General features: G+C 38.0%; 3 protein-coding genes across 9 annotated transcripts in view; 1 reads left to right on the forward strand and 2 right to left on the reverse strand.

The window, feature by feature from the left end:
* MSH3 (mutS homolog 3) overlaps positions 1 to 1,287 on the reverse strand; it is a gene marked incomplete at its 5' end in the record, with an annotated part of 143,969 nt that extends 142,682 nt beyond the window's left edge. The window contains one exon of one of the 2 annotated variants that reach the window (XM_081052891.1): positions 996 to 1,287. In XM_081052891.1, coding sequence (XP_080909017.1) covers positions 996 to 1,202 — 207 coding nt within the window. The remainder of the gene's footprint in view (positions 1 to 995) is intronic. The other variant, XM_081052892.1, reaches the window with a different exon arrangement.
* On the forward strand, positions 1,013 to 23,520 carry DHFR (dihydrofolate reductase). Of its 4 annotated transcripts, none has more exons than XM_081052899.1 (7): positions 1,013 to 1,538; positions 1,882 to 1,931; positions 3,510 to 3,615; positions 10,629 to 10,755; positions 12,938 to 13,053; positions 20,866 to 20,949; positions 23,261 to 23,520. In XM_081052899.1, exons 1-6 carry the CDS (start codon positions 1,453 to 1,455, stop codon positions 20,942 to 20,944), a joined length of 564 nt encoding a protein of 187 aa, XP_080909025.1. In that variant the 5' UTR covers positions 1,013 to 1,452; the 3' UTR covers positions 20,945 to 20,949; positions 23,261 to 23,520. The 4 variants fall into 4 exon arrangements, with proteins under 4 accessions (XP_080909025.1, XP_080909027.1, XP_080909028.1 ...); XM_081052901.1 differs by having other exon boundaries at positions 1,026 to 1,538; positions 1,882 to 1,980; positions 23,261 to 23,511; XM_081052902.1 differs by lacking the exon at positions 1,013 to 1,538 and having other exon boundaries at positions 1,784 to 1,980; positions 23,261 to 23,511.
* LOC308499444 (uncharacterized protein) overlaps positions 2,847 to 25,016 on the reverse strand; it is a 48,521-nt gene continuing 26,351 nt past the window's right edge. For 2 of the 3 annotated variants that reach the window (XR_013993591.1, XR_013993592.1), the window contains exon 4: positions 3,754 to 5,515. The gene's annotated coding sequence lies outside the window, so the exon portion shown is untranslated. Of the gene's footprint in view, positions 5,516 to 25,016 lie in introns of all 3 variants that reach the window. The other variant, XM_081052896.1, reaches the window with a different exon arrangement.

The following is a 25,016-nucleotide window of genomic DNA, read 5'->3' on the forward strand; positions in this document are numbered from 1 at the left end:
ACCCTCTAAGTAGTGGGTACAAAATAAAATCTTGATCAATTCCTGAAAACGTACACTATGGTCAAAAAAACAAAACAAGAGAGGAGAAATCACTCTATGGAAGAAATATAAATTAAGGGAACAAGATTTTGAAGCAGCCAAGCTGTCACACACATTAAAACCTGGAGGGTGGCTAAACTCCAGTCTGCAATACCCTTCAACATCCTCAGTTTGGGTAGTACTGTACCAGGGACCCCAGCGAAGGCTCACCCTTAGGCTTTTCCCTGTGGCAGTGTCCCTGGTTTAAAGAAACACACAGAAACACAACTACTCATTTATTCAGTGGAAGGGTGATTAGCCACAGGAAGAATCTAATGACTAACCATCACATCTGCACCATCTTAGGAAACTTTATCCACCCAAATTGTACAAGAGACTTTACAATCGGAACTGCAAGTGATGTAGGCACTGGGAACTGCACAATATGACTGCTTTTACCCACTGTGGCTTGAAATACCCAGCAATGTTGTTGCAGCCTTCAAAACCAGAGATTTAATGGCAGTTTTCGTCCAGTCACCTACAAACAAAACCCTTATCAATAAAATAAATTAAGCTCGTCTTCAACTTTCAATCCAGGGGAGGTAAAAAAAAAAAAAAGGGACGGAGGATGGAGGTTAAAAGATGTATCCTTTGCCCACAAGCGCCTACCCTTATCAGAATGAGAGTCAGGAGACCTGAATTCCTATCTCTGGTCTGTCATTAAGAACGTGTGTGATCTTGGCCTCAAGTCTATTACCCCAAAGGGAAACGAGAATCTTTGAACTACACTCAGGATGGAGAACGGCTTGGCTGTGCCCTTCACCTTCCGGAACCCCGCCCCTTTCTCCTCTGGCGGCGTCGATTCGCCGATCCTCGCCCGGGCCCCGCCCCCTCCCGCTCCACCCAGAAGCACCGTCCCCGCCCATCTTGCCCCGCCCCCTCCCCGAAGACCCCGCCCCACCCTGGACCAAACCCACCACGTGTGGCGGCAGCGGAGACGAGACAGTGGACGCTGGGGGCGCTGCGGCGTCAGAATGAAGGCCCGCCTTCTCCGCCGCACCCGCTGGGGAGGAGGTGGATTTCAGGCTTCCCGCAGACTGGAAGAATCTGCTCAACACCGCTTGCCTTGCAGGGGCTGGCTCAGCGGCAGCGGCGCTGGCAGAGCCCAGCTTTCTGTGCGACATCGTAGGGCAGGGAGTGACAGCCGGGCGGCAGGGCCGAGCTGAGAGCGCGAGCCCGCAGCCGCAGTTGCCGGGCGTCTGCAGGGGCCTGTACGTCGCGACCCGGCCGTGCGCCGGGGCGGGGGGCGGGGCGGGGGCGGAGTCTCGCCTGCACAAATGGGGCCGAGGAGGCGGGGTGGCCACAATTTCGCGCCAAGTTTAGCGGGGAGTTCTGGTGTGGCGAGCGAGCTCCGGGGGTTTTACTGCCGCCGACATGGTTCGTCCGCTAAACTGCATCGCTGCTGTGTCCCAGAACATGGGGATCGGCAAGAACGGAGACTTGCCCTGGCCCCCGCTCAGGTACCTGCTGGGCCAGGGGTGGGGGGGTGTGAGGGCACAGAACCTGGCGCAAGCTACTCTTGGTCAGGGCACATGGACCGGGCCGCGCTGGGCGGGAGAATGCAGCTGGACTTGCGACCTAAGCTAACAGGAGCTGGGCCTGGGCTCCCGCCTCGTCCCGATCCGAGAGGCCAAGTTACTGATTTCCATCCAGCTCCTGCTACCCTGCGAGGCGTTTTTCTCGCGGTGCCCTGCTCCAGAGCAAAGTCCTAGTCCTGGAGCCTCTCCCCCATAGCACACCGTTTGGTGTGTGAGAGCTTGAGTCCAGGCGATAACGTTCTGAGTAACACTGTTTAACTTGTAGGAATGAATTCAAGCATTTCCAAAGAATGACCACAACCTCTTCAGCAGAAGGTAACGTGGGATTTTTAAGTGATGGAGGTTCGCAAAACATCTTGCTTGAGTAAGCTTACCAGTGCAAATTTTATTTAAATGAAACGTTATTCATGTTAATCTGGGGCGTTTTGTCTTAACCTTGATCTGTATGCAGTTCCCAAGATTTATCAAACGTTTCATTTTGGGGGGAAAATGTTACTTGAAATTTTATGTGGGCGTGTGTACAATTGAGGTATTGGGCAGCAAGGTAGAGAGGTAGGCTCGGAAGGATGACCATAGGAGGCCGCTGGAACAGCTGCTGGAAGGGATGGTAAGTGGAGAGGATAAAAGTCCAAAGAACTGCTACGTGATACAGCATATGGATGGAAAACAAGAGGTTAAAGGTGATACATGCAACAAGGCATCAAAGGTTGAACTCTCAGGTTTTCAGTTTTAAGAGTCTGAGTGAAATCCAGAATAAAGGAGTGGAGAATAGTGTGCCATTGTAACGATTTTGAGGTGCCCGTAGGATATTAAGGCATAGCGTACTAGGTGAATTGAGACTTTGGAGAGAAGAGGACATAACCAAGAAGAAGAATATGGGAGATACCCATTTAAAACCTACAATGCATATTTAGTCATAGGAGGAGGAATAGCAGAGTCAACGGGAACAGTAAGTCAGAAAAGAGCAGGTGCAGCATAATTTGAACAGGACAGATAAGATACAAGGTCCTTGGACTTGGCACTTAGGTTACTGACAGACAAGACGGTAAGAACTTGAAGTTAAAGAATGGACATGAAACATTCTAGAATCCTAAGCAAAATATGGAAAAATGCTTCGTCTTATTACTTATAGTTTGTAAATATTAGTGTTGTGTTTAAATAAAATCAAATTAATGATGATTTTTTAAGAAGAGACACATGGTAGTCTTTCAGAACATACCAAGAATCAGAAATGTGTATGTTCCTTTAATACAGATATCTGAATCTCAAACTTTATTCTCCTAAATAATTAAACCAAAAATGGAAGCTATGTTTATAAAGTTTTTAAGGAAAAAGGCACAAATTGAAAGTATTTTAAGCTAATTGAATGGAAGCAGCTATCTTTAAAAGCACAACTATTAATGTAAATCTACAAAGTATACAAACATGAGTAACATTATTATATCAAACAGTTAAGCAGTAGTCTTTAGATGTCAAAACATTCTACCTCTTCCATCCCCACAACAACTTTAGAAGTAGGAACTATGTTATCTCAGTTTTACAGATAAGGAATAAGGCAGCACAGGTTAACATGACTTGCTTAGTACAAGAATACATTCAACTTGAGCGCTTTGACTCAGTATCTTTGCTCTTCACTACTATATTATACATGACTGCGATTGATTAAAACTATATATTGAATATAAATTAGATAAATCCAAAGGGAAAAAGTTACTGTATTTAAATAATGGGTGGTAAATGGTAAGTTTGGGTAAAGCTGTTTTAAAGTTTAATTTTTTAAAGCAGATCCACTAGAGGTCAATATGACCATTGTATATATGCATACATGCAAATATATAAAAATATATATGGATATTCCCAAAATATACCTGTTCTTTCTATGTGATTTTATAGGTAAGCAGAATTTGGTGATTATGGGTAGGAAGACCTGGTTCTCCATTCCTGAGAAGAATCGACCTTTAAAGGACAGGATTAATTTAGTTCTCAGTAGAGAACTCAAGTAAGCACTATAACATAAATTCACAAGAAAATATATCATTAAGAACCTCTGTAAGACCTCTTATGGTGGATGTCAGTGGGTGACAAAGTACTACATATGTAGCGATTGATAAAGCTGCTTAATATCACAAAGGTGATTACAGAAAATGAATAAGCATTTATTTATGCCACATGACAATAACTTCTGCTATTATACTTAAGAGATTGATTTCATCACCTTGAAAAGGTACATTAAATCTCACTACGGTAACAGAATTGCAAGCTTCCTTGAACCATCATTCAATTCAATTCAGTAGGGTCAAATATCAGTTATATAATGTAAATTAACTTTTTCATTTTCACATAAAATCAAAATACATGTGTTTTAGGACTTGCCAAAATTAATTGGTTATCCCCTCTGGACCCAAGCCTAAATTCAGTAAGATGTAAATTTTAAGATGGGCAAAAATCTGGTCATAATCTTGTGCTCTATTTACCACAATATCTAAATTTTGTCCTTATGTTCTTGTTTTCCTTTTTTTTTTTTTTTTTTTTTTTTTTTTAATTGAAGAACAGTGTGTTTTCCCAGGACCCATCAGCTCCAAGTCAAGCCATTATTTTCAATTAGTTGTGGAGGGCCAGCTCACTAGCCCATGTGGGAATCGAACTGGCAACCTTGGTGTTATGAGCACTGCACTCTAACCATTGAGCCAACCGGCCACCCCCTGTCCTTGTGTTCTTTACCCTATGTCTGCATATAAAAACTTTCAAAGTATTGAAATGCCGTAGGGATCATAAGGAGAAGGGAGTATGTCCAGTTGACCTCTGCTAGGAATTTTTCTGTCCTCCAAACTAACACTGGAGTGCATAGTTTCTGATGCCTGGAAATGCCATGGAATTTTTTGGGGGGTGGGGGAGTTAATAGCATTAAGACTACCCATGCCATCAACTCTGCGCTTTCACCTTCACCATGACTTCATGTCATTACTCCACATGTGAGGTATCCTGATTGCTATGTTTTTGTTGTTTACATTGGACCTAACCCACTACATAACTTCTTGAACCTCTAGGGTTGGTTTATTTGTTTGGGGGGGGGGGGTTGGCCTGAATTAGACCTTCAGGGAAAATTTGGGATTTCCACGACAATTGTTGTTTCTTTTTTTTAATTGTTATTTCTTAAAGTACTAATGTAATCATACAAAAGAATGTAGTATCCTAGGGCACTACTTGTTTGCAGAACCAAAAGTACGTATATATGTATTAATATATCTTACAAGGAATTGGGTACACAGGTGTGGGCACTAGCAAGGCAAGTCCAAAATCTGTGGGGCAGACCATCAGGAAGGGGAGGCTGGAACTCTCCAGCAGGGGCTGAAGCTGATGTCTGCAAGTGAAATTTCTTCTTCAGGGTAGCTTCGCATCTGAAAGGGTAGCTTTTCAACTGATTGAATCAGGCCCACCCAGATTGCAGTCATCCAATTACCAACTTTAATCACATCTATAAAATACCTTCACAGCAACACCTAGTGTCTGAATAACTGAGGACGATAGCCTAACCACGTGTACACATCAAGGACCACCACACCATAGGAAGGAGAAACATTACACAACAACCGGCTACGGCGGTTCAGGCTTCTGTAGATTTTCTCCCAGATCCCTCCAAGAACGGCATAGGAAAAATCTTGAAGAAAGTGTACCAGAATATTTTCATTGACTGCCTTCGGGTGATGGGGGATATGTTGATGTGCATCTTGCCGTCTGCCTCAGTCTTCATACTGTTCTCTTTCTCCTGGTTGCTGGGATATTCTGCTTTATCTCTTTACTTGGTGGAATCCAAAGTCACAGATTGTATTGCCATGTCCAGATACTCTTTAATAACATATTCTGGAATACTGCTCAAGTTTATTTACGGCTAGCTTGAGCTACAACAAAGAAAGAAAGCTCAGTGGGAGAGATGTTCAGTTGAGCCAGGAAATCTCAAATGACAAGTCTCATTTCTTCTTTATGACCCCTCTGTGGGGTGTGTAATTGGGTTTGGCTGTTTCTTACATATTTTTATATAATATTTGTTGGTATTACTTTGCTTTTTCTTTAAGACAGAGAAAAATTTAAAGTTTTTATTATAAAGCATGCCAAGGAAATAGGGATACCAATTAGGAAAAACATTTAGAGCTTATTTTTTGTCTTTTCTCCTGCTTCCCTGATCAATTGCTGGTCAATTCCACACGTATCCTGAGCACCTGCTGTTTGCCAGGCACTGTTAGGTCCTAAAGAAACGGGGAGTGATAAATTACTATCGCTCATGCAGGTTTTTGGGGACACTCTGTTTTTCACCACCACCCCCTCCCCCATGTAAAAAGAAACTGAATCCTCAAGATAATTCCAAAATTTGCTGCCCCATACGAGTTATTTTGGGTAACTATTTCCTTAATAAGTTACATATAAGGAAAAAATGTTTTTCCTTGGCTTTCTAGTAGACAATCAAATTATGGCTTTAAGAGAAATGTTATACAGCCACCTTTGAAAAACACATTGCCACTTTCTCAAAAGATTAAACGGAGTTATATGACCCAGCAATTCTTCTCCTTGGTATACATCCAAGAGAAATGAAAACATTACCACACAAAAACTTGTACACAAATATTCATAGCAGCGTCATTCTTAACATCCAAACATTGGAAATATCCCAAATGTTCATCAACTAATGAATAATAAACAAAATGTCCTATATCCATACACTGAAATAATTATTATTCCACAGTAAAAAGGAATGAAATACTAATACATGCTACAACATGGATGAACTTTGAAAACAGTATGCTGTCTGAAAAAAGCCAGACACAACAGACCACGTGATTCTATTTATATGAAGAGTCCAGGGTAGGCAAATCCATGAAGCCAGAGGGGGTAGAAATGGAGAATAACTGATAATAGGTACAGGGTTTTGGGGGGAGGTGATGGAAATGTTCTGAAAGTAGATGTTTGCACAACTCCAGGAAAATTCTAAAAAGTTAACTGAATTGTACACATTACAAGGATACATTGCATGGTATGTGATTTATATCTAAAAGCATTTATTAAAGTCTTTGGAACCAAAAAGTAAGGAAAGAATGTTATACTGCAATGCTGTAGCTTTGATAGCATCATTAGAAAATCCGAAATTGCCTCCATGATAGAAGATGTAAATTGTCTTCAATCCAAAAAAGTAGCAATTTGTGGTTTAATAATTTTTTATGGTTCACTATCATCTTCTCCACAGTGATTAAAACTTTCTCCTCTTCTCAAAGCTGCAGTTCCCTCCCCACCACTCACACACTTGGTACAGCAAAGACGTACCAACCTGGCTTCTGATACCTGCTCTGGCACCTATTAACTTTGAGGCTTTCAGCTTTATTAACTGTAAGTTTTGCTGAACCTCAATTTCCTAATCTACTAACTGGGATTAATAATGACAACTTCTTAGAGTGGTTTTTGAGAATTGAAATTTTATATCTTACAGATTTCTGGCACACAGAAGGCACCCTACAGGTATCAGGTCCTACTCCCCCAACCCTTGCTACTTCAGCAAAATTACCTTACTTTATAGCTTATAGAAAAGATCAAAGTTAATGAGAGCACAATGAACAGGTTCACGAGCTCATCATTTTCACCTTAACGTATCACTTGGCTCTCCTTTCCCTCAATCTTCAGACAAAAACCCCTCTCCTATCGAAATCAATCCCCTCTCCCTTTCATCCCCTCATTGCATTATTCTAGACTCCATTTTTCTTCTGTCCTCAGTATCTTGCTCTGTTGTCCTTACCCTTTCGTATTTTAAATCTCACCACAGATTATTTTTCTTCTACCCTCAACTTTCTTGGAGATTTCTTAGGTTAAATAACTTCTGTAACTTTAGTGTAAGCCTCAATAATATCCATGGAGGTCTGTCACTTCTGTGTTTTGCACATGTTTTTATCTCCTTGGCGACTCAGCTAAGGTATCGTACTCCCAGGAGTATTCTCCCTCATCACCCACGCAGGTAATGCACCACCTCTGCCCATCTGGCATCCTCCACACACTTCCATTTCATGTCCTCTTCACTTTATTGACACTGCTGAGATATTTCTGTGACAGCCATTACCACCTTTTTGGTACAGAGTGATTTTTATATATATATTTATCTTTTCCCAGCATCTAGCATGACCCCTAGCAAAGTCGAGGTTCAGAAATTTTCATGGAATGGATGGTTCATTATATCTAGTTTTATAAAAATAGAATTATCCCATATAATATTGCTTTGTAACCTACCTGTTTTCCTCATTTGACATATTAAAAGATTAATTTCTGTAAGTATGTTTAGTGGCTGCATAGTATTCAATTACGAGGATAGAGCATATTTGAACCAATTTTAAATGACTGAAAATCACATTTTTAAAGAATGAGAATGAAATGTCTTAAATTGAACATATTTGTGAATTCTGGTTAAATGTGATGGTAGCCTAAGGCTTTTTGTTTTTAAATGCTTGCCCAACAGTTGCCAGGGAAATTGGGCCAGGATTCCATCTGCCATTTTATCTTCTTTCACCTCGGGCACTGGAAAAAGATGTTTATATGGTACCCTTAGGTAATTAAATGAGGCTGCCCAAGGCCATAAGCTGGTCTGAGGGCTCTGCCTAAAGTAGGCCACACCGTCCTGACACCTAGAAGCCCACGGCCACCATCCGGAACATAGTGTGCATGTAAGAAGTTGCAGCTCAGGCTCCAACAGCATCAGGCTGCTAGAGTTCCAATCCCAGGACCACCATCTCCTCGCGGTGTGATCATTGGTTACTTAACCCCTCAGCCTCACTATCATCATCTGTAAAAATGTACCTGTGTCCTGTGTACCTGCTGGTACTGCTGGTGACATGAAATGGTACGATGCATGTAGAGCAGTACCTGATCCCACTACTTGGAGAACAAGTAGGCACTGAAGAAATGTTAGATATTTTCTTTCTAATATAACTATCAGGCAGAAAGCAGCCTCCCTGGAATAGGGCTTTTAAGGAAAGGGATGGGAATACCTACTATGTGCATTATCTCTTAATTTTCACCCTCAAAACAAGATACCAAGCATGTCTACAGACTTACTGACAAAATTTGTATACTACTACATACCAACTCTCCATTGTCAGGGAATCTAATCTATTGGTTTGAGATAATTATAGGAAGGAAATTTTAGCAATGAAACAAGTCATAATATTGAGGGCTTACAATATGCCATTTACTGTGTTCATGTCTAGAATTTGTGCTATAAAGGGGCTGATGAACTCAAACATTAGCTCAGCTTTTTGCTTTTACTTTTTTATCCATCTGGGGGTCCAGTGTTTCCTGTGAAACTTACTTCTAAACTGCTAAATAGCAACATTTTGCAGAAGCATTTCTTGCATGCCTTTGTTTTCCTTTTCCAAGGCTCACTACTAAAGAGCGAAAAAGCAGTCTTCACCTTAATCCCTTGAACCATTTTCAAGCCATTGTTCCACAAAATGATTGCCCCCTTTCTTTGAAGTCCACACCAACCTCTTACACCACCTTGTAAATCATTTTGCTGTAATCCACCGACTTCTAGGATACCTCTTCCCGTTTTCCACGTATGCCAGTTCCAAACCATCATTTTTCATTCTACCCAACATACTGTCATCGGTCCTGACTTCAACATCCTGTTACTGAAACCACCTTGATTCTGTTTCAATCATTCTACACTTTGTCTATTAACTAGACTATCTTCTCCCCCAACCCCAAATCTGTTTCTTCCACACTGAACTCTTCTCCTGAACAGCCTACTCCAAACCAGTCATCACAACTGCCTGACACCATAGAGGATCCCTTGCTTCATTTAACCTAACCCCGGCCTCCACGCCTTTTCCAGCCTTTAGTCAAAATACATTCTTTGTGCTATTTTAACTGTTTTAGAGATGACAAAGAGTGAAGTAAGTAAAATATGTATCAAGAAGGCAGGAGGCAGCCAAAAGAATTAATAGTCCCCATTAGCTCTTGATGTATCATTGTTATAACTACTAGTTCATTCAAAGGAAATTAATATAATTCTTTTTAAAAGCATCAGTCTAAAATCTTGAGACTGAATTATAATTTGTTTTCTTTCTAATTAATATGAAAGCCTAATTATGCATTTCTTGTTTATAATGGGAATTGCAATCCTCCCTCCAAGTCTCCCGCTCCCCCGGAAAAAAAAAAAATCAGTTGTGGAGGTTAGGAGAGATTGAGCTAGTCAATGTAAACCCTGAAATTAATTAACTTTTCCCTTTTGGGATTTTTAATTATAAAAGTAATAACATGATCATTTTTTTAATATTTTATCCATTTCTATATTGTTTAAAACATGAAATTCCTTCCCTATTTAACACATATTAACAATTTGAATATCGTAACAGTCATTTAAACATATTACTCTTTTTCCAATATTTTATCATGAAACTTTCAAACATAAAACTTTACAGTAAACACTTGTATACCTACCACGTGGATTCTATCGTTAACGTTTTACTATGTTTGTTTTATCATCCGTCCATCAATTGGTTTTGTTCTTTTTATGCACTTCAAAGTAAATTGCAGACATTAGTGTGTTTTCCCCTAAATACTAAAGCATACACATCATTAACTAGGATTCAATATTGTGTACATTTGCTAAGTTGTGATAAATGTATGTACCTATAGAACCAACCCTATACCAAAGATAACCCCTAGAAAGTTTCCTTATGCTCCTTCCCCGTGAATCTTTACCCCATCCCTCCAGAGACAACTACTGTTCTGATTTTTTTTTCCACCATAAATATCACAAGATACCAGAAGTGCTGTTATTCTTTAATTCATTGTGGGCTATACATACACAAATGTGGGTTAAAATGTTGGTCATAGGCCATATTGACATTAACTGGTTTTTGTTGAAAGGATTAATGTGATAACTTTAGTTTTATAATTAGTGCTTTCTATGTAGATTGTTGAGCAGTATGAAGGGGTTTTATGGAAATTATATATAATTCTTTCTCTCAACCTCAGGGAACCTCCACAAGGAGCTCATTTTCTTGCCAAAAGTCTGGATGATGCCTTAAAACTTATTGAGCAACCAGAATTAACAAATAAAGTGGACATGGTTTGGATAGTAGGAGGCAGTGCTGTTTATAAAGTAAGTAGACTATAGATACAAAGAATTTTTCTACTCTTTCAGCTTCCCTGCCATCTGAACTTTTAAAAAATTAAGCCATGAGCAAAGGAAGCACATTATTGCTACTGTAAGTTGGACATATTGTCAATAAGAGTCATTCTTTTTCTCATACTATCATGCAAACTAAATAAAAGTGTAAAAGTAAGTTTTTAAGTCTTTACGAGTTTATTTGCAATTCAAAATAGTTGATATTTCCAATATAAAAAACATTCTAAATCCTTCCTTTAGATTCGTACTTGGACTGCGCGGTTTTCTACCCCTGGGATGTGCCCTGATACCCTGAGTTATACCCTTTTCAAGGATAAATATGGCTCTTACTGAGAAAGGGATGGAGCTCTCAGTTGATATACATTGACCAGATGTATTTGAATTTGTTAAAAGCATAAAACTTTCATATAATGTGAGGACATTGAAAAAAAATATTACATGATTTTATTATCATAAGGGAAAACAGCAGATAAAAGGGAAAATATTCTTTTTTTCTGGATACCAAGTGACTTCCAGCTTTCAAAAATTTTGAGGATAATATTTTGGAATTTTTTTGCTCTTGGAAAACACTAATGAAATATTAACATTTGTGGAGAGGAAGAAAATCAGCTTTGGTGGTTTGTGGTAACATGTACCCTGAAATTATTTGAGAAAGAAGAGATATACCAGCATCCTAGATGGCATTATAAAAACTCTATTTCTTGGGTTCCTGTTTCTACACTTTCTCCATTTGTAATAGGGGTAAAAATAGACATTTTCCTTTGATCTTTCAGCCGAGTATGACTTTCCAAGGAAACAAGTCATTTCTTCATTTTGTTCAGTATTCATTTTGAATGATTCAATAACATATTCCCTTGAAAGTATATTCTTTAAAAAATATATAAGTACTTAAAATTAAATTCATTTATATTATTTGATACATCTATATGTGTATAGATATATACGTATGTATATGTATATAAATAATAAGGAATTAGAACCTCCAGGTTATAATTTTGCATTATCCACCTACCTCATGTCACAATAGTTTGTAGAACTTTTAGGCTTATATTCCCATGGACCAAATCGGGCCAACAGTACCTTGTTTTTATAAAGTTTCATTGGAACACAGCCACACCTATTGGTGTAGTATTGGCTGTGGCTGCTTTTGCCTACAAAGGTAAGAAACCATTTTGCCGACAAAGCCTGAAATACTTATCATTGGACCCTGTGCAGACAAGGTTTGTCCTATATCATTGACTTTGATAGAGACTTTCAAACACTGCTGTGGTTACTTCCATTCAATTTTTCTAATTTTTAGTATAGCAAGAAGTGGTAGAATATTTATTTGGTTGTGACAACAGAATAAATGATGTAATAGTATAAGCTGCAGTATCAAAAATAAAAAGTAAAATGTTTTCTATGACCTTATTTGGAATTTTAAGGATAGTTATATATGTGTGTATATATTTTTTTAATTTTTTTTCTCCCCAATAAGCTATTTGAAAATCAAGAGTTTCTTGGAGCTGCAATTAGGACTCTTAACTTTTTATTAGAGTTTTAAGATATTCTTCCAGGGCAGTTTTTTCTGTAGAAACTATCAACAGTACTCTAGGCGGCAGATAGAAAAGTCATTAACAGTATGAGGCCAAATACAATCATTAGCAACAAGAGGTAGATATCTCCTGAGAAATGGAAGCATTATTAAATTTTATGTAAATGTACTAAGTATGCCCTTGTGATTTTTCAGTAGTCAAGGTCTCACGAAATTATACTATATTATCCATATATACATATGTCAATTTTTCTGTGGAGTCACTAGATAATTTGGGGTTCTTAATTCCTAAACAACCATCAAAGAAAAAAGACAAAACTGAATGCTTAAATGAAAAAAAAATTCATGTAAGCAAACTAGAGACCAGAATGTATATTTTAACTCACTCTCATAATTATTGAGAATGATTAGTGCCATTCTCAACTAAGGCATATTTTGCAGGGCACCGAAGTAAAGAATAGGATATTTAAAAATCATTCTTTGCAGGTAACATGTTATGTAGCATGTCTTTAATACCCAGTACAAACTTGACTATAGTATTAAAACAAACGAAAATCTCAGTTTTTGTTCCCTTTGACACAGACAAATAAGGAAATTGATGCCTTTTGCTTTGTTTCAAAGGAAGCCATGAACAAGCCAGGCCATCTTAGACTATTTGTGACAAGGATCATGCAAGAATTTGAAAGTGACACATTTTTTCCAGAAATTGATTTGGAGAAATATAAACTTCTCCCAGAGTAAGTAAAATGTTATTAATTAGTCTGAAGCACTTTTGGATTTCCAGCTTAAGAATTAATAGGAAAGAATATGTCTGTTCAGATCAGTTTGGGGTAATAATGTTTTATAGACAAATACTATAGAAATTTTTGGAAATCTGCTGTAACAGACTTGGGAATGTTCAAGTTAAAATGATTTTACTGAATTCTATAGAGTAGTCATTAGTCCATTCTATGAGATCTGTGTTTAGCATCAGACACTGTCCAGCATTGGGGAAAGAGTGTTTACCAAGACACATGCCGTCACTACTCTCCAGATTACACTCTTTGTAGTAGAGAGGGAGGGTGGCAAACAGTAGATAAACATCAAAAGAGTTGCTGTGTGGAGAATTGAAATATTGTGATGTGATAAATATAGTTACAGTCTGAGCAGTCCTCTCTGAAAAGTGGCATTACACTGAAATCCAAATGGCAAGAAGCCAGCCATGCAAAGAGCAGGGAAGACCATGCCAGGAAACAGGAATAGCCAGTGCAGAGACCTCAGGGCAGGAACAAACTTGGCATGTTCCCTGAGTCCTGAAAGCCACTGTGGGAATTGTGAGCAAGGGGGAGACCCAGAGGGATCAGACCAAGTGCAGACTTAGGGGGTTCTGAATAGAGTGATGTTGTTCTGGCTGTTTGTGGAGAATGGAGCAGAGAGAACAAGAATGAAGCTGGGAGACCGGTGAGTTGTAACAGTTCAGGTGAAAGAGGAAGGGACTTAGAGAGCAGTGGTGGAGATGGAAAGAAGAGGTTACACTTGCTTTACTATGTAGTTGTGATTTTAGCATGAAACTGCCTGATTTTGAACATTCATAGCATTTTAGTTTCAAAGCACTTTTCAGCTTTAAGATTAATTATATCAGCACTTATTGACTAGCTTTTAACACATTCTTTCAAATCTTCTCTGTTGAATCCAGTCATTATTCTTTGAGTGTATGTTCTTGTAAATACCTCATAAAAAAACATTCAGAGCCAAGTCTAAATAAATGGATGGCTAAGCTTTAGAATAATAGTCTATCACTCTGTAGAGTAATAGGTATTAGTCTTGAATCAGATGAAATGTGTGACTGATTTTCTTGGGCTCTTAACTATAAGGAAATCTGAAAAATTATGAGAACTCTAAAAATTTTCTAAACACCTAAAGGTCAGGCTTTTGCTTCTAGTTTCCACAGGTGAATACTTACAAAAATCCCACTTAGTGATCTCATATATATTTATATAAAAAATCAGTTGGGTTTGTTTGCCGCACCTTATGTGTTTTCTCTTGTACGGCTTAGGTTGCTGATTGTCACAGTATGTGAATATTGATCTCTGTTGTCCGTTATTTCTTATCTTTCTTTTTGCTACTAACAAAAAGAATAGATTTACATTAGCTCCATGTTAAATACCTTTCCAAATCCTATCATTCTCGATCAGACCTCTTTCCAAAGCTATGACGCTTCAGGATCGTTGATAACTAAAACGAATACCATTCTGCTTCTCTCTAGAGATGATAATTTTAACATCTTTACTGAGAGATGATTCACACATGACAACATTCACCCTATGTAATCCAATGATTTTAGTATATTCTCAGAGTTGTGCAACCATCACCACAATCTATGTTTAGAACATTTTCATCACCACCCCAAAAACCCTGTACCCACTAGCGGTCATTCACAACTCCCCCTGCCCTCCTAGCTCTAGGAACCTTTAACCTATTTTTCTGTGTCTGTAGAGATGCCTTTTCTGGACATTTCATGTAAGCAGAATCATATAATATGATCTTTCTTGGAATTGGCTTCTCACACTTAGCATACGGTTTTCAAGTTTATCATATATCAGTACTTGCTTCACAAATTTTTTCCCATTATCTGAATTGCCTTTTCTCTTTCTTAATGATATCATTTTCAGCACAAAGGTTTTTAATTTTGATGTCCAATTTTTCCTTTTGCAACTTGTTCTTATGGTGTCATACCTAAGAAACCATTGCCTAATCCAAGCTCACAGAGATTTACTCCTACGTTTTCTACTAAGAGTTTTATAGTTTTAACTCTTACTTTAAGTATATGATCCATTATAGTTAATTTATGTATGGTGTAAGGAAGGGTCCAAGGTCATTCTTTGGTAAGTGGCTATCCAGTTGTCCTATCACTATTTGTTGAAAAGACTATTCTTTCTCCCATTGAATTGTCTTGACACCCTTGTCAAAATGAGTTGACCATAAATGTGAGAGTTTATTTCTGGCCTCTCAGTTCTATTCCATTGATCTATGTCTGTCTTTATGCCAGGACCATACTGTCTTGATTAATGCAGTTGTGTAATAACTTTTGCAATCACGAAGTACAAGTCCTCCAACTTTGTTCTTTTTCAAGTTGTTTTGGGCATTCTGGGTCCCTTGCATTTCCATGTAAATTTTATGATCAGCTTGTCAGTTTCTGCCAAAAACCAAACTCGGATTTTGATAGGAATTGTATTGTATCTGTAGATTACTTTGGAGAGTATTATTATCTTAGCGATATATGTCTTTCAAATCATGAACATGTCAGTCATTCTACTTATTTAGGTCTTTGATTTCCTTCAGCAATGTTTTGTAGCTTTCAGTATATCGTCTTGTACTCAAGTGTTATGTATGTTCTTAATCATTTTATTTTTTTTTATTTTTTTTTAAATTAAATTTATTGGGGTGACTATTTTATTATTTTTGATACTATTATAAAAGGAACTTTTCTTAATTTTATTTTCAGACTGTTCGTTGGAAATACATAGAAATACAATTGACTTTTGTTTATTGCTGTTGTATCCTGCAACCTTGCTGAACTCATTCTGTTGGTGGATAGGATTTTCTATATTTAGGCTATATCATTTGCAAATAGAGATACTTTTACTTCTTCCATTCTAATCTGGATTATTTTTTTTATTTCTGTTTCTTGCAAAATTGCCCTATCTGGAACTTCCAGTACAATGTTGATTAGAAATGGCAAGGACAACACCTCATTGTCTTGTTCCTGATCTTAGAGGGAAAGTATTCAGTTTTTTTACCATTAAGTATGGTATCAGCTGTGGGTTTTCCATACATTCCCTTTATTACATTGAAGACCTCTTCTATTTCTACTTCATTGTGTGTGATTTTTTTTTTTTTGTAAAGATTTTATTGGGGAAGGGGAACAGGACTTTATTGGGAACAGTGTACTTCCAGGACTTTTTTCCAAGTGAAGTTGTCCTTTCAATCTTAGTTGTGGAGGGTGCCGTTCAGCTTCAAGTTGTTGTCCTTTCAGTCTTAATTGTGGAGGGCGCAGCTCAGTTCCAGGTACAGTTGCTAGTTGCAGGGGGCGTAGCCCACCATCCCTTGCAGGAGTCGAACTGGCAACCTTGTGGTTGAGAGCCCGCGCTCTAGCCAACTGAGCCATCTGGGAGCTCAGAGGCAACTCAGCTCAAGGTGCCATGTTCAATCTTAGTTGCAGGGGGCGCTGCCCACCATCCCTTGCGGGACTCGAGGATTTGAACCGGCAACCTTGTGATTGAGAGCCCACTGGCCATGTGGGAATGGAACCTGCAGCCTTCAGAGTTAGGAGCACGGAGCTCCAACTGCCTGAGCCACCGGGCCGGCCTTATTGTGTGTTTTGATCATGAAGGGGCATTGGATTTTGTCAAATGCTTTTGAGTCTATTGAGATGATCACGTAGTTTTTGTCTTTAATAAGACAAAATACACTAATATTTAATACACTATTAATATGGTATGTTACATTGCTTGAGTTTTGTATTAGACTAATCTTGTATTATGGAATAAATCTACTTGGGAAAATCCTTTTTCTATATAACTGGATTCAGTTTGCTAATATTTTGTTGAGGATTTTTGCATTTATATTCATGAGGGATATTGGGCTATAGGTTGCTTTCTTGTAATGTCTTCACCTGGTTTTGGTGTCAGGATAATACTAGCCTCACAGAATTAGTGGGGAAATGCTCTCTCTCCTCTTCTATTTTTGGAAGAATATGTGAAGAATTGGTATGAATTGTCCTTTAAATGTCTTAGAAAATTTTAATGGTGATTAGCTTTAGACAGGAAATTGCTTTCCAAAGCCAAAGTCCAAGGAAATTGCTCCCCAAAAGGGACCTTCTAAACAAAGCTATGGACGAACATGGAAAGTCCTTTTTTCCATTACAGCATTTGATGGTCATCTTACTTTCAGGCCTCTACCAACATGATAATAACAGCTTCTTTAATGTGGTTGGAGAGAATCCCCTATGGAGAGATCTGGAGTAGGCCATCCTTCATGAGGTAAAAAAAAAAGAAAACCTCTGAAGATAAAACGAATATACTTTGTCCCTGGAAGTCTGGAACATTGCTCACTTCTCGAGCTGATTTCTCTCCAAACCTCTGTACATTGGGGAACTTAGAATTGCTCCCGTTGCCCAGAAACGAATGCTGATCATTCTCACCGCCTTCTTCTTTCCCCACAGCTACCACTTAGTTTAGACCCCCATTATCCCTATCAGTAGGCTTCTTGTGGTTACGTAGGTTTCAGTCCAAACACACTGTTATTAACAACGTGCTTTCTGGTAATAAAAGCATTGGTATAATGAAATAAAAACGACAGAGAACTATCATGAAGCATGACAAGAATAAAATTAGAGTGTAGGTGAAGCTACACGTGGTGGAAACCTACAAGCAGAAGGCAATTTTAACAAAGTAATATGGTTTCGCTTTTTGTCTGCCCACACAACACCCCCTCAGGTGATTGTCTGTGTAATTATTCTTGTGACAGCAACAGGCCAGCCTGTCCTCTAAGCCTCTGCCCTCACCTTGCCTGGAAGAAATCTTTCTATCCCAGATTATTTCACACTAGGCTCCAACTAAACCAGCAGGCCCAAATATTTTATACCAGCAGTTTTCTGCTTAATGAGCCCCCAACAGGCTTCTCCTTCTAGTTACTCACCTTCCATGTGAAATGCAGTCAAAGAGGAGAAAGCCCAAGAAGAGGCCTTTGAGGAAGTAATTGGCTCCAGAGCTGGGACAGATGCCCCCTATCAGTGGACAACTTAAAGTGGGTTTTCGATGGGCTGACTGCTGTTGCATTACTTCCTGGCTGTCCAAAGGATCCTGGCACATCTGTCCACATTATTTGTACATCCCTCTCCTCTCGAGCCTATAGACTCCTATAGAGTCTTCATTGTTTTTCAGTTGTGGTTTGTTTCTTATAAATAACTGTTTCAAGAACTCTCTTTACCTCTATCTCAGACTTTCTATCAAATCATCTCTGTGTTCTTGTGATGCTTCGTCAGTTCAGATCTCATGCTTCTTTTATTCATTGGCTTCTTAAGTGCTTGACTATTCTAGAGGGGAGTCTCTATCTATCTCGGCTGCTTCATAACAAATAGAAGCTGTTTCCAAATCCTGTTAGACTTTAAGCTCAGAGTTCAGGGGTGGCTCTTAACCAGTTTGTTCGTCAGAAAAGTTTGGAATTAGGATTATGAGGTAGTTTAATCATTATGAAAACAGACTGAATATGTGAATATTGTGGAAACTAAAATTAATCCTAAGCACAATTAAATTTTAGTTTCCCAGAGAAGATTAACATGAGTACCATGGCTAGTGATCATATCCAGCCAGAAGCATAGTTATTTCTAAGTTATTATTCATAGTTTTAGAAATAATTTTAATACTTTGCTTTTAGCTTATTAACTGACGATCTCGATAGTCTTGAGAATTTTATACACACACACACACACACACACACACACACAAGTGTACATGTTGCTTTTGGTGACTCATTCCAAATATATTAAAATTGTGGTTAAAAGTTGGCCTACTACAGTCATTTCTTTAAGAAAAAAAGCTATACTGCTACTAAACAGCTTAGAACATGGTTGGTAAACAGAAACATAAATTGTTCAAGAGACATATAAATTATTCAAGAGAAAACACTTTTTTCTTTTCCTTACATGTTATTATACTATTGTTACTTCATGTGTCCATATTTTTTATCCAAATATCATAATCTAATTAGACAACAGTTTAATGCCCATTATTACTCAAGATTGTGTTGGCTATCATAAGAGATTTAAATTTTTTTCTGTATTATCCCTGCCTACCATGAGTTTAGAAAATAGGGGAACCAAACAAACGAATAATATTAATGGGTAACATTTGCAGAGCACTTAGTGTGCTCACAATGGTAAATTCCTTATAAGGATGAAGGCTTGTTGATAGCCAAGTGTCACACAGCAGAGCCAGAGTCAAACACACAAGTCTGATGAAAGCTTCCCTGACCCAGCCAAATGGCACCAACCAGCATAAGGTAAATAAAAGGTTCCCCTTCCTGTTTTTCTTCACCGTGGTAAGCCACCTGGAGCATAGTGGGCTGCAGCCTAGAGTACAGAGGAAGTGGTGCACCTGGATTTGGGTTGGAGACCAGAGCAGTCGGAACAGTCTTCAGGAGGGGAACTGCGTTTTGTTTTTCTGTTGGTTGTGGCTTTTTTTCAGTTGTAAAAGTAACATTTTTTATTGTGGTAAGAACACCACATCTAATCTACTCAATAAATTTTTATGTGTTCCATATAGTATTATCAAATATGGGTCCAATGTTGCAGAGCAGATCTCTAGCAGTTACTCATCTTGCATAACTGAAACTTTATACCCTTTGCACAGCAACTCCATTTCCCCCTTCCCTCCAGCCCTGTCAACCATCCTTCTCTCTGTTTCTACGAGTTTAACTATTTTAGACACCTCATATATTAATAATTAGAACCATGCAGCATTTGTCCTTCTGTGACTGGCTTACTTCACTTAGCATAATGTCTCCAAGTTCATGCATGTTGTTGCATAGTATAGGGTTTCCTCCTTTTTTAAGGCTGAATAATATTCCACTGTGAGTATATACCATAGTTTCTTTATCCATTCATCTATCAATGGACATTTAGGTTATTTCCACACCTTGGCTACTGTCACTAACTGATTTCAGTTATCAAAAAAAGAGAAGAATCAGTGGTGAGGATGTGAAAACATTGGAATACTGTTGGTGGGCATGTAAAATATTAGGTTGGTGCAAAAGTAATTGCGGTTTTTGCAATTACTTTTGCACCAACCTAATAGTATAGCCGCTATGGAAAACAGTATGATGGTTCCTCAAAAAAAATTAAAAATAGAACTACCGTTTGATCTAGCAATCCCACTTCTGGATATATACCCAAAGGAGGGCCTGAGTTTTGAATTGGAATCTGGAGGGAACACAGACCTAAGTGAGAGGGAATAGAAAAGATAAACAGTGATTCTAGTAAAGGAATTGCAATAAGGCACGCATTGGGGGATTAGAGCACTATGGAGTCCATTGATTACACAGCAATCAAGAATCCGTCACCATGCAGGGCACATAACTTCAGTTCTGCTCTAAACAGCTAAAGGTTGTATTTTGCTGTTTTTTTTGCTCACACAAGAAATTCAATACCAAGTGTAAGACTTGCAAAATGTCCTTCAAAAATGTCGTATTTACTGGGTGATAGAGTGGAAGGAGAAAAGAAACTGCTAATAGCAGTTAGTTCTGGAGAGATAAATGGGAGTCAGGAAAGGAGGAAGAAAAATTACACTTTTCATTTTCTAACTTTCTATACAGTTTGAAATTTTTTCTTTCTGTTTGCATATATAGTATATTTGCATAGTACCTATTTAATGGTGGCTTACCACTGTGAAGAAAAAAAGGAAAGGAAACCTTTTATTTACCTTATGCATTATTGATGCCATTTGGTTGAGTCAGGGAAGCTATCTTTTTTATTGATACATTACTTAATTATATATGTATTTCTTTTACAGATACCCGGGTATTCCTTCTGATGTCCAGGAGGAGAAAGGCATTAAGTACAAATTTGAAGTATATGAAAAAAAAGAATGATTAATGTAAAGGTGTTTTCTGCTTTATTTCAAGTTGTTCCCCAGCCTCTCTAAACAATTATGTATTTAAGCATTAGCAAAAGAGACTTCTTTGGACTTTAGATCTATGGACAACTATTTCTAAGCAATGTGTTTTTATTAACTAATTAATCTTAAATAGATTTGGTTAAGATTAATTTTCCCTATGATATGTCAAATACCATTTGTGCAACATTTCTTGCTGTGACTGTCTGAATGTCCGTCAAGGGCCAGGATTAGGTCCCTAGCACATGCCTAGGGTAGCATTCCTACCAAGACACCCTGAGAGCATAAGTTGAAACCAGGGCCTATAAAGATAGGAGCTAGAGAGATTTGTCCAAATTTCAGAAATGAATTATAAACAGAAGAGTTAGAACTCAGATAGTAAAAGAAAATTAGATCAAAATGGGGACCATGAATTATTCTATGCACATCACACTTCTGAAAAAATTTCTGTTCACTCAGACAAGGAATCAGTAAGTTGAGAACTTCAGTACATTCCACAGGGATAGTAAAGAGACAGGTAGGAGACTACCTTTTTGATGATTAAAAGAGAAGGTCTGAGACCTTTAAAAACTCTGCTTCTGATCTTGGGTGAGATTCCATGGGATGTTACAATGATAGAACAAGAACAGGCTGCTCTTTACAAAAATGAATAATCTAATAAGCATATGGCTAAAATTAGAAATTCAAAAAGAATGGATACTGCTAGAAACCAAAATTAGTAAATTAGAAAATAAACTGCACATAATTAAAAAATGAAAATTAAAACATGTTTTACTCATCATGTTAGCAAACATTATTAGCAAAATCATGTTCAGGTATCCAAAGAAATAGCATTTTCTGCTTTGTAAATTGGTACAACTTTTTTGGATTGTAAGTTAGCACTATCAATTAGTATTCAAAATATCCTGGGTTTGGACCCTGAACTTCCACTTCTAAAAATTAATCCTGAACAAAGAGATGGACCCAAGAGTATTTGTGCACCATTTTTTAAAACTTGGAAACAGCCCAAATGTTGAACAATAAAGAAGTAACTAACCAATGTCTGTAAAATTGAATATCCTTCAGCAGTTAAAAAGGATGAAGTACTGAACAAAAAAAATGCCAGAGATTGCTAAGTGAAAGAATCAAATTGTGTAGTTTCCAAAATTTTTAATGAGTGTAACTATATGTAGGAAAAAATATGCTGTAAACTGTTGACAGTATCTGGGTTGGGTGTGTTAATTTTATGCACTAGATATGTCTGTTGTGATTAGATTTTTTTTGGAAACATGCTTATTTTCATGAAAAATTACTTAAGATAATAAATTGCTCCCTTTACGTTCAGAAGTAAAATTAGGATACAGAACTCAGGAGTAAAATTTCCCAAAAATCTTTTATGGGGGGCGGGGAACAGATCACACAATAGAAATCAATACTGCATAAGACCAACAAACCACAAGAACACAGTGGCACTCTCTAGTATTTATTAAGGATGAAGAAGCACATACCCTTTGATCCAGAAGTTCCACTCACAGATAAAAATCAAAAGAAAACCTCCAGATATATATATATATATATGTAGAGAGAGAGAGATTTGTAGAAATATGTTGCAGCCTTGTTTGTAATAGTGAAAAACTAAACCTGAAGTCCAGTGACAGGAAAATGAATACATTACTGTCTTAGATTGGGTTTCCCACCAAAGCAGACCCCAACACTAGAATTTAAATGAAAACAGTTTATTTGATAGGTGATAACCAGAAAGCACAATTGGCATGTGGACAAGTGAAACTGGGAAGATAATAAAGCCAGTTCAAAGTCAGTGAGTAGGTTCTCATTGGGTAACAAGTTCAGTACTTACTACTGAGATAGCTGGGAAATGGAGGGGAAGAAAACAAGTATTTATCCCCCCCCATCACTGATTGGGAGCTGGTCCCAGGGTTGTCAATTCTCTGCCCTGTGTACCGCTTAACATACCTCAGTTGCTAAATAGAGCCCCGGGTGTTTGCATTAACAAGCTGTTGGCATGCACAGGAACAATGAATGCTAAACACCTAAAGCAATTCCATATGTTTATGATTATGTAAGAATTTCATACTTTTTATGTAATAAAAAGTATAAAGTCACACATGGTTTGTTTGAAATATTTTACAATTTAAATAAATACAGAAGTTGGAAGACCAATTAGAAATTCAGGAGAGGGATGATGGTAACTTGCACCGAAGAGTTGGGTATAGTGAAAAAATTGTGATACGGGATATATTTTGAAGTTGGAGGTAATGGGATTTTCTGATGGAGTTTGATTTTGATTTCGCAGCTACCAATTTTGAGATACTTGGAAGGAGAGAAGGAGTGAAAGGAAAAGAAACAAAACAATGGAATCATGCCTTCAAAATTCTGAGAAGAAAGTTATTTTCAACTGATAAATCTATACTCCACCAAATAATCAAGAACAATTGAGGTTAGGGGGAGAGGGTAGGGCGACTTGTTTTCACTAAGACTTGAAACCATTTAATTTTATTTAACCACTTGCTTGTATTTCTTTAATAAAAACAATTCTTAAGTTGCACTAGTTTGTAAGTGCTGCCCTCCTGTTATTCTTTGAACACCTCACATAAAATTTCAGACTTGTGGCAATTTATCTCCACAGTCAGCTTAAAAATGGATAAAGGAAAACAATTAGCCGAGGGTCACACAAAATTCCAAAGACCAACTGTTAGAAAACCGTCAGCCTTTCTCTCGTGGTGCCTGGTTTGTTCATCTTTTAAGACAGATAATCAAGGTCTCACTTTTTCCAAATTAATTTATGAAACAGCACTATAAGGTGGTGATAAGTTGAGGGGAAAATAAATAACACACACATGTTCCCAATATTCAGGTTAGCACATTTTATGTTCTGTGAGATTGAAATTTTGTAACATAACCACGTCCTAACGGGCATGTTTCTCAAAATGTTGTCCCCTGTACAAGGGATGGGTCCTAGGGTCTGCATTTTAGTCAAGTGCCCCAAGTGACCCGGAAGCCTACTCAAGGTTTGTAAGTCACTGGGCAGTGCTGATTTCCTATCTAGGATATCTAAATGAAGCAAAGCAGATTATGAGAAGTCAACATACATGAGATTGGAGAAAGTAAAATAAAGACTGGATCTACGGTTGCTGATCTATTTTAAGAACTAAAGACTTTCATTTATTAAATATGTACTACAAATACAGATGAAAGTAATATCAATAGCTCAGAGAGATACATAGTATGCAAGCTCGCTAATAGGTGTCCAGTAACAAGATTTTTTCTTTTATAGTTAATATACACTAAAAACTACAGCAAATGACCCAATTATGCAACGTGACTTTGTGAGGGAAAGGTTGGCTGGCCAGCTGCTGAAAAGGTTCAGAAAAATAATGACCTTTGGCAGATTGAACCTTGTGATCAAGGATTTTCCAGCTGGGAGGAAAAACAAAACTACAAAATTAAATGAGTACCAGGAATAGAATTAGAGACTCTTAAAGAAAAGATGCTCATAAAGATGATGGAACCTCTGGCCCAACACTGGAAAGAAGCCCTGAAAAATCAACACGAAGTTGTGCTATTCCGGTGACAAAGGTGAGATTGCATTAGTGACCATTCCTAATTATCTGTTCCCCAGGAGATCTCAGGTGGACCAGAAAGGGTTTCTGTCATGTTGACATTTCTGTTACACCTTTTTATTCTTGGAACAAAAGGAACAAATCCCATTGTATGGTATTTCGAATAACTGCAGTCAGTAATGAAAGTAAATGTGAAACTTACTTATTGGAAGACAAATTTTAGGTGCTCTCTACTTCACCACAGGGCCAACACACATGACAAACCCTGAAGGAACAGAGGTTAGTCTGCCAGGAGGAGGACACGATGATGATAGGACTCAAGAAAACGAGAGATTTTCCTGGTGCACCTACCAGCCAAAGTCATTGAGCAAAGGGACCCTGAACGAAACTGCCCCCTTTCCAACCCCTAGTCATAGCCGCCTCAAAGGGCCCAAGTTTGCCTGCAGGTTGGTTTCTCACTGCCAGTTCTCTGATGGGTGAATTAACAAA

This window comes from Rhinolophus hipposideros (assembly GCF_964194185.1).
Source record: "Rhinolophus hipposideros genome assembly, chromosome: 7".
NCBI lineage: Eukaryota > Metazoa > Chordata > Mammalia > Chiroptera > Rhinolophidae > Rhinolophus > Rhinolophus hipposideros.

Excerpts from the sequence above, each read along its gene's own strand:
- DHFR (XM_081052899.1), top strand. The coding sequence starts at position 1,453 with ATGGTTCGTCCGCTAAACTGCATCGCTGCTGTGTCCCAGAACATGGGG. Across the intron at positions 1,539-1,881 it reads TTGCCCTGGCCCCCGCTCAG|GAATGAATTCAAGCATTTCC; the intron begins GTACCTGCTGGG and ends TTTAACTTGTAG. Across the intron at positions 3,616-10,628 it reads GTTCTCAGTAGAGAACTCAA|GGAACCTCCACAAGGAGCTC; the intron begins GTAAGCACTATA and ends TCTCAACCTCAG.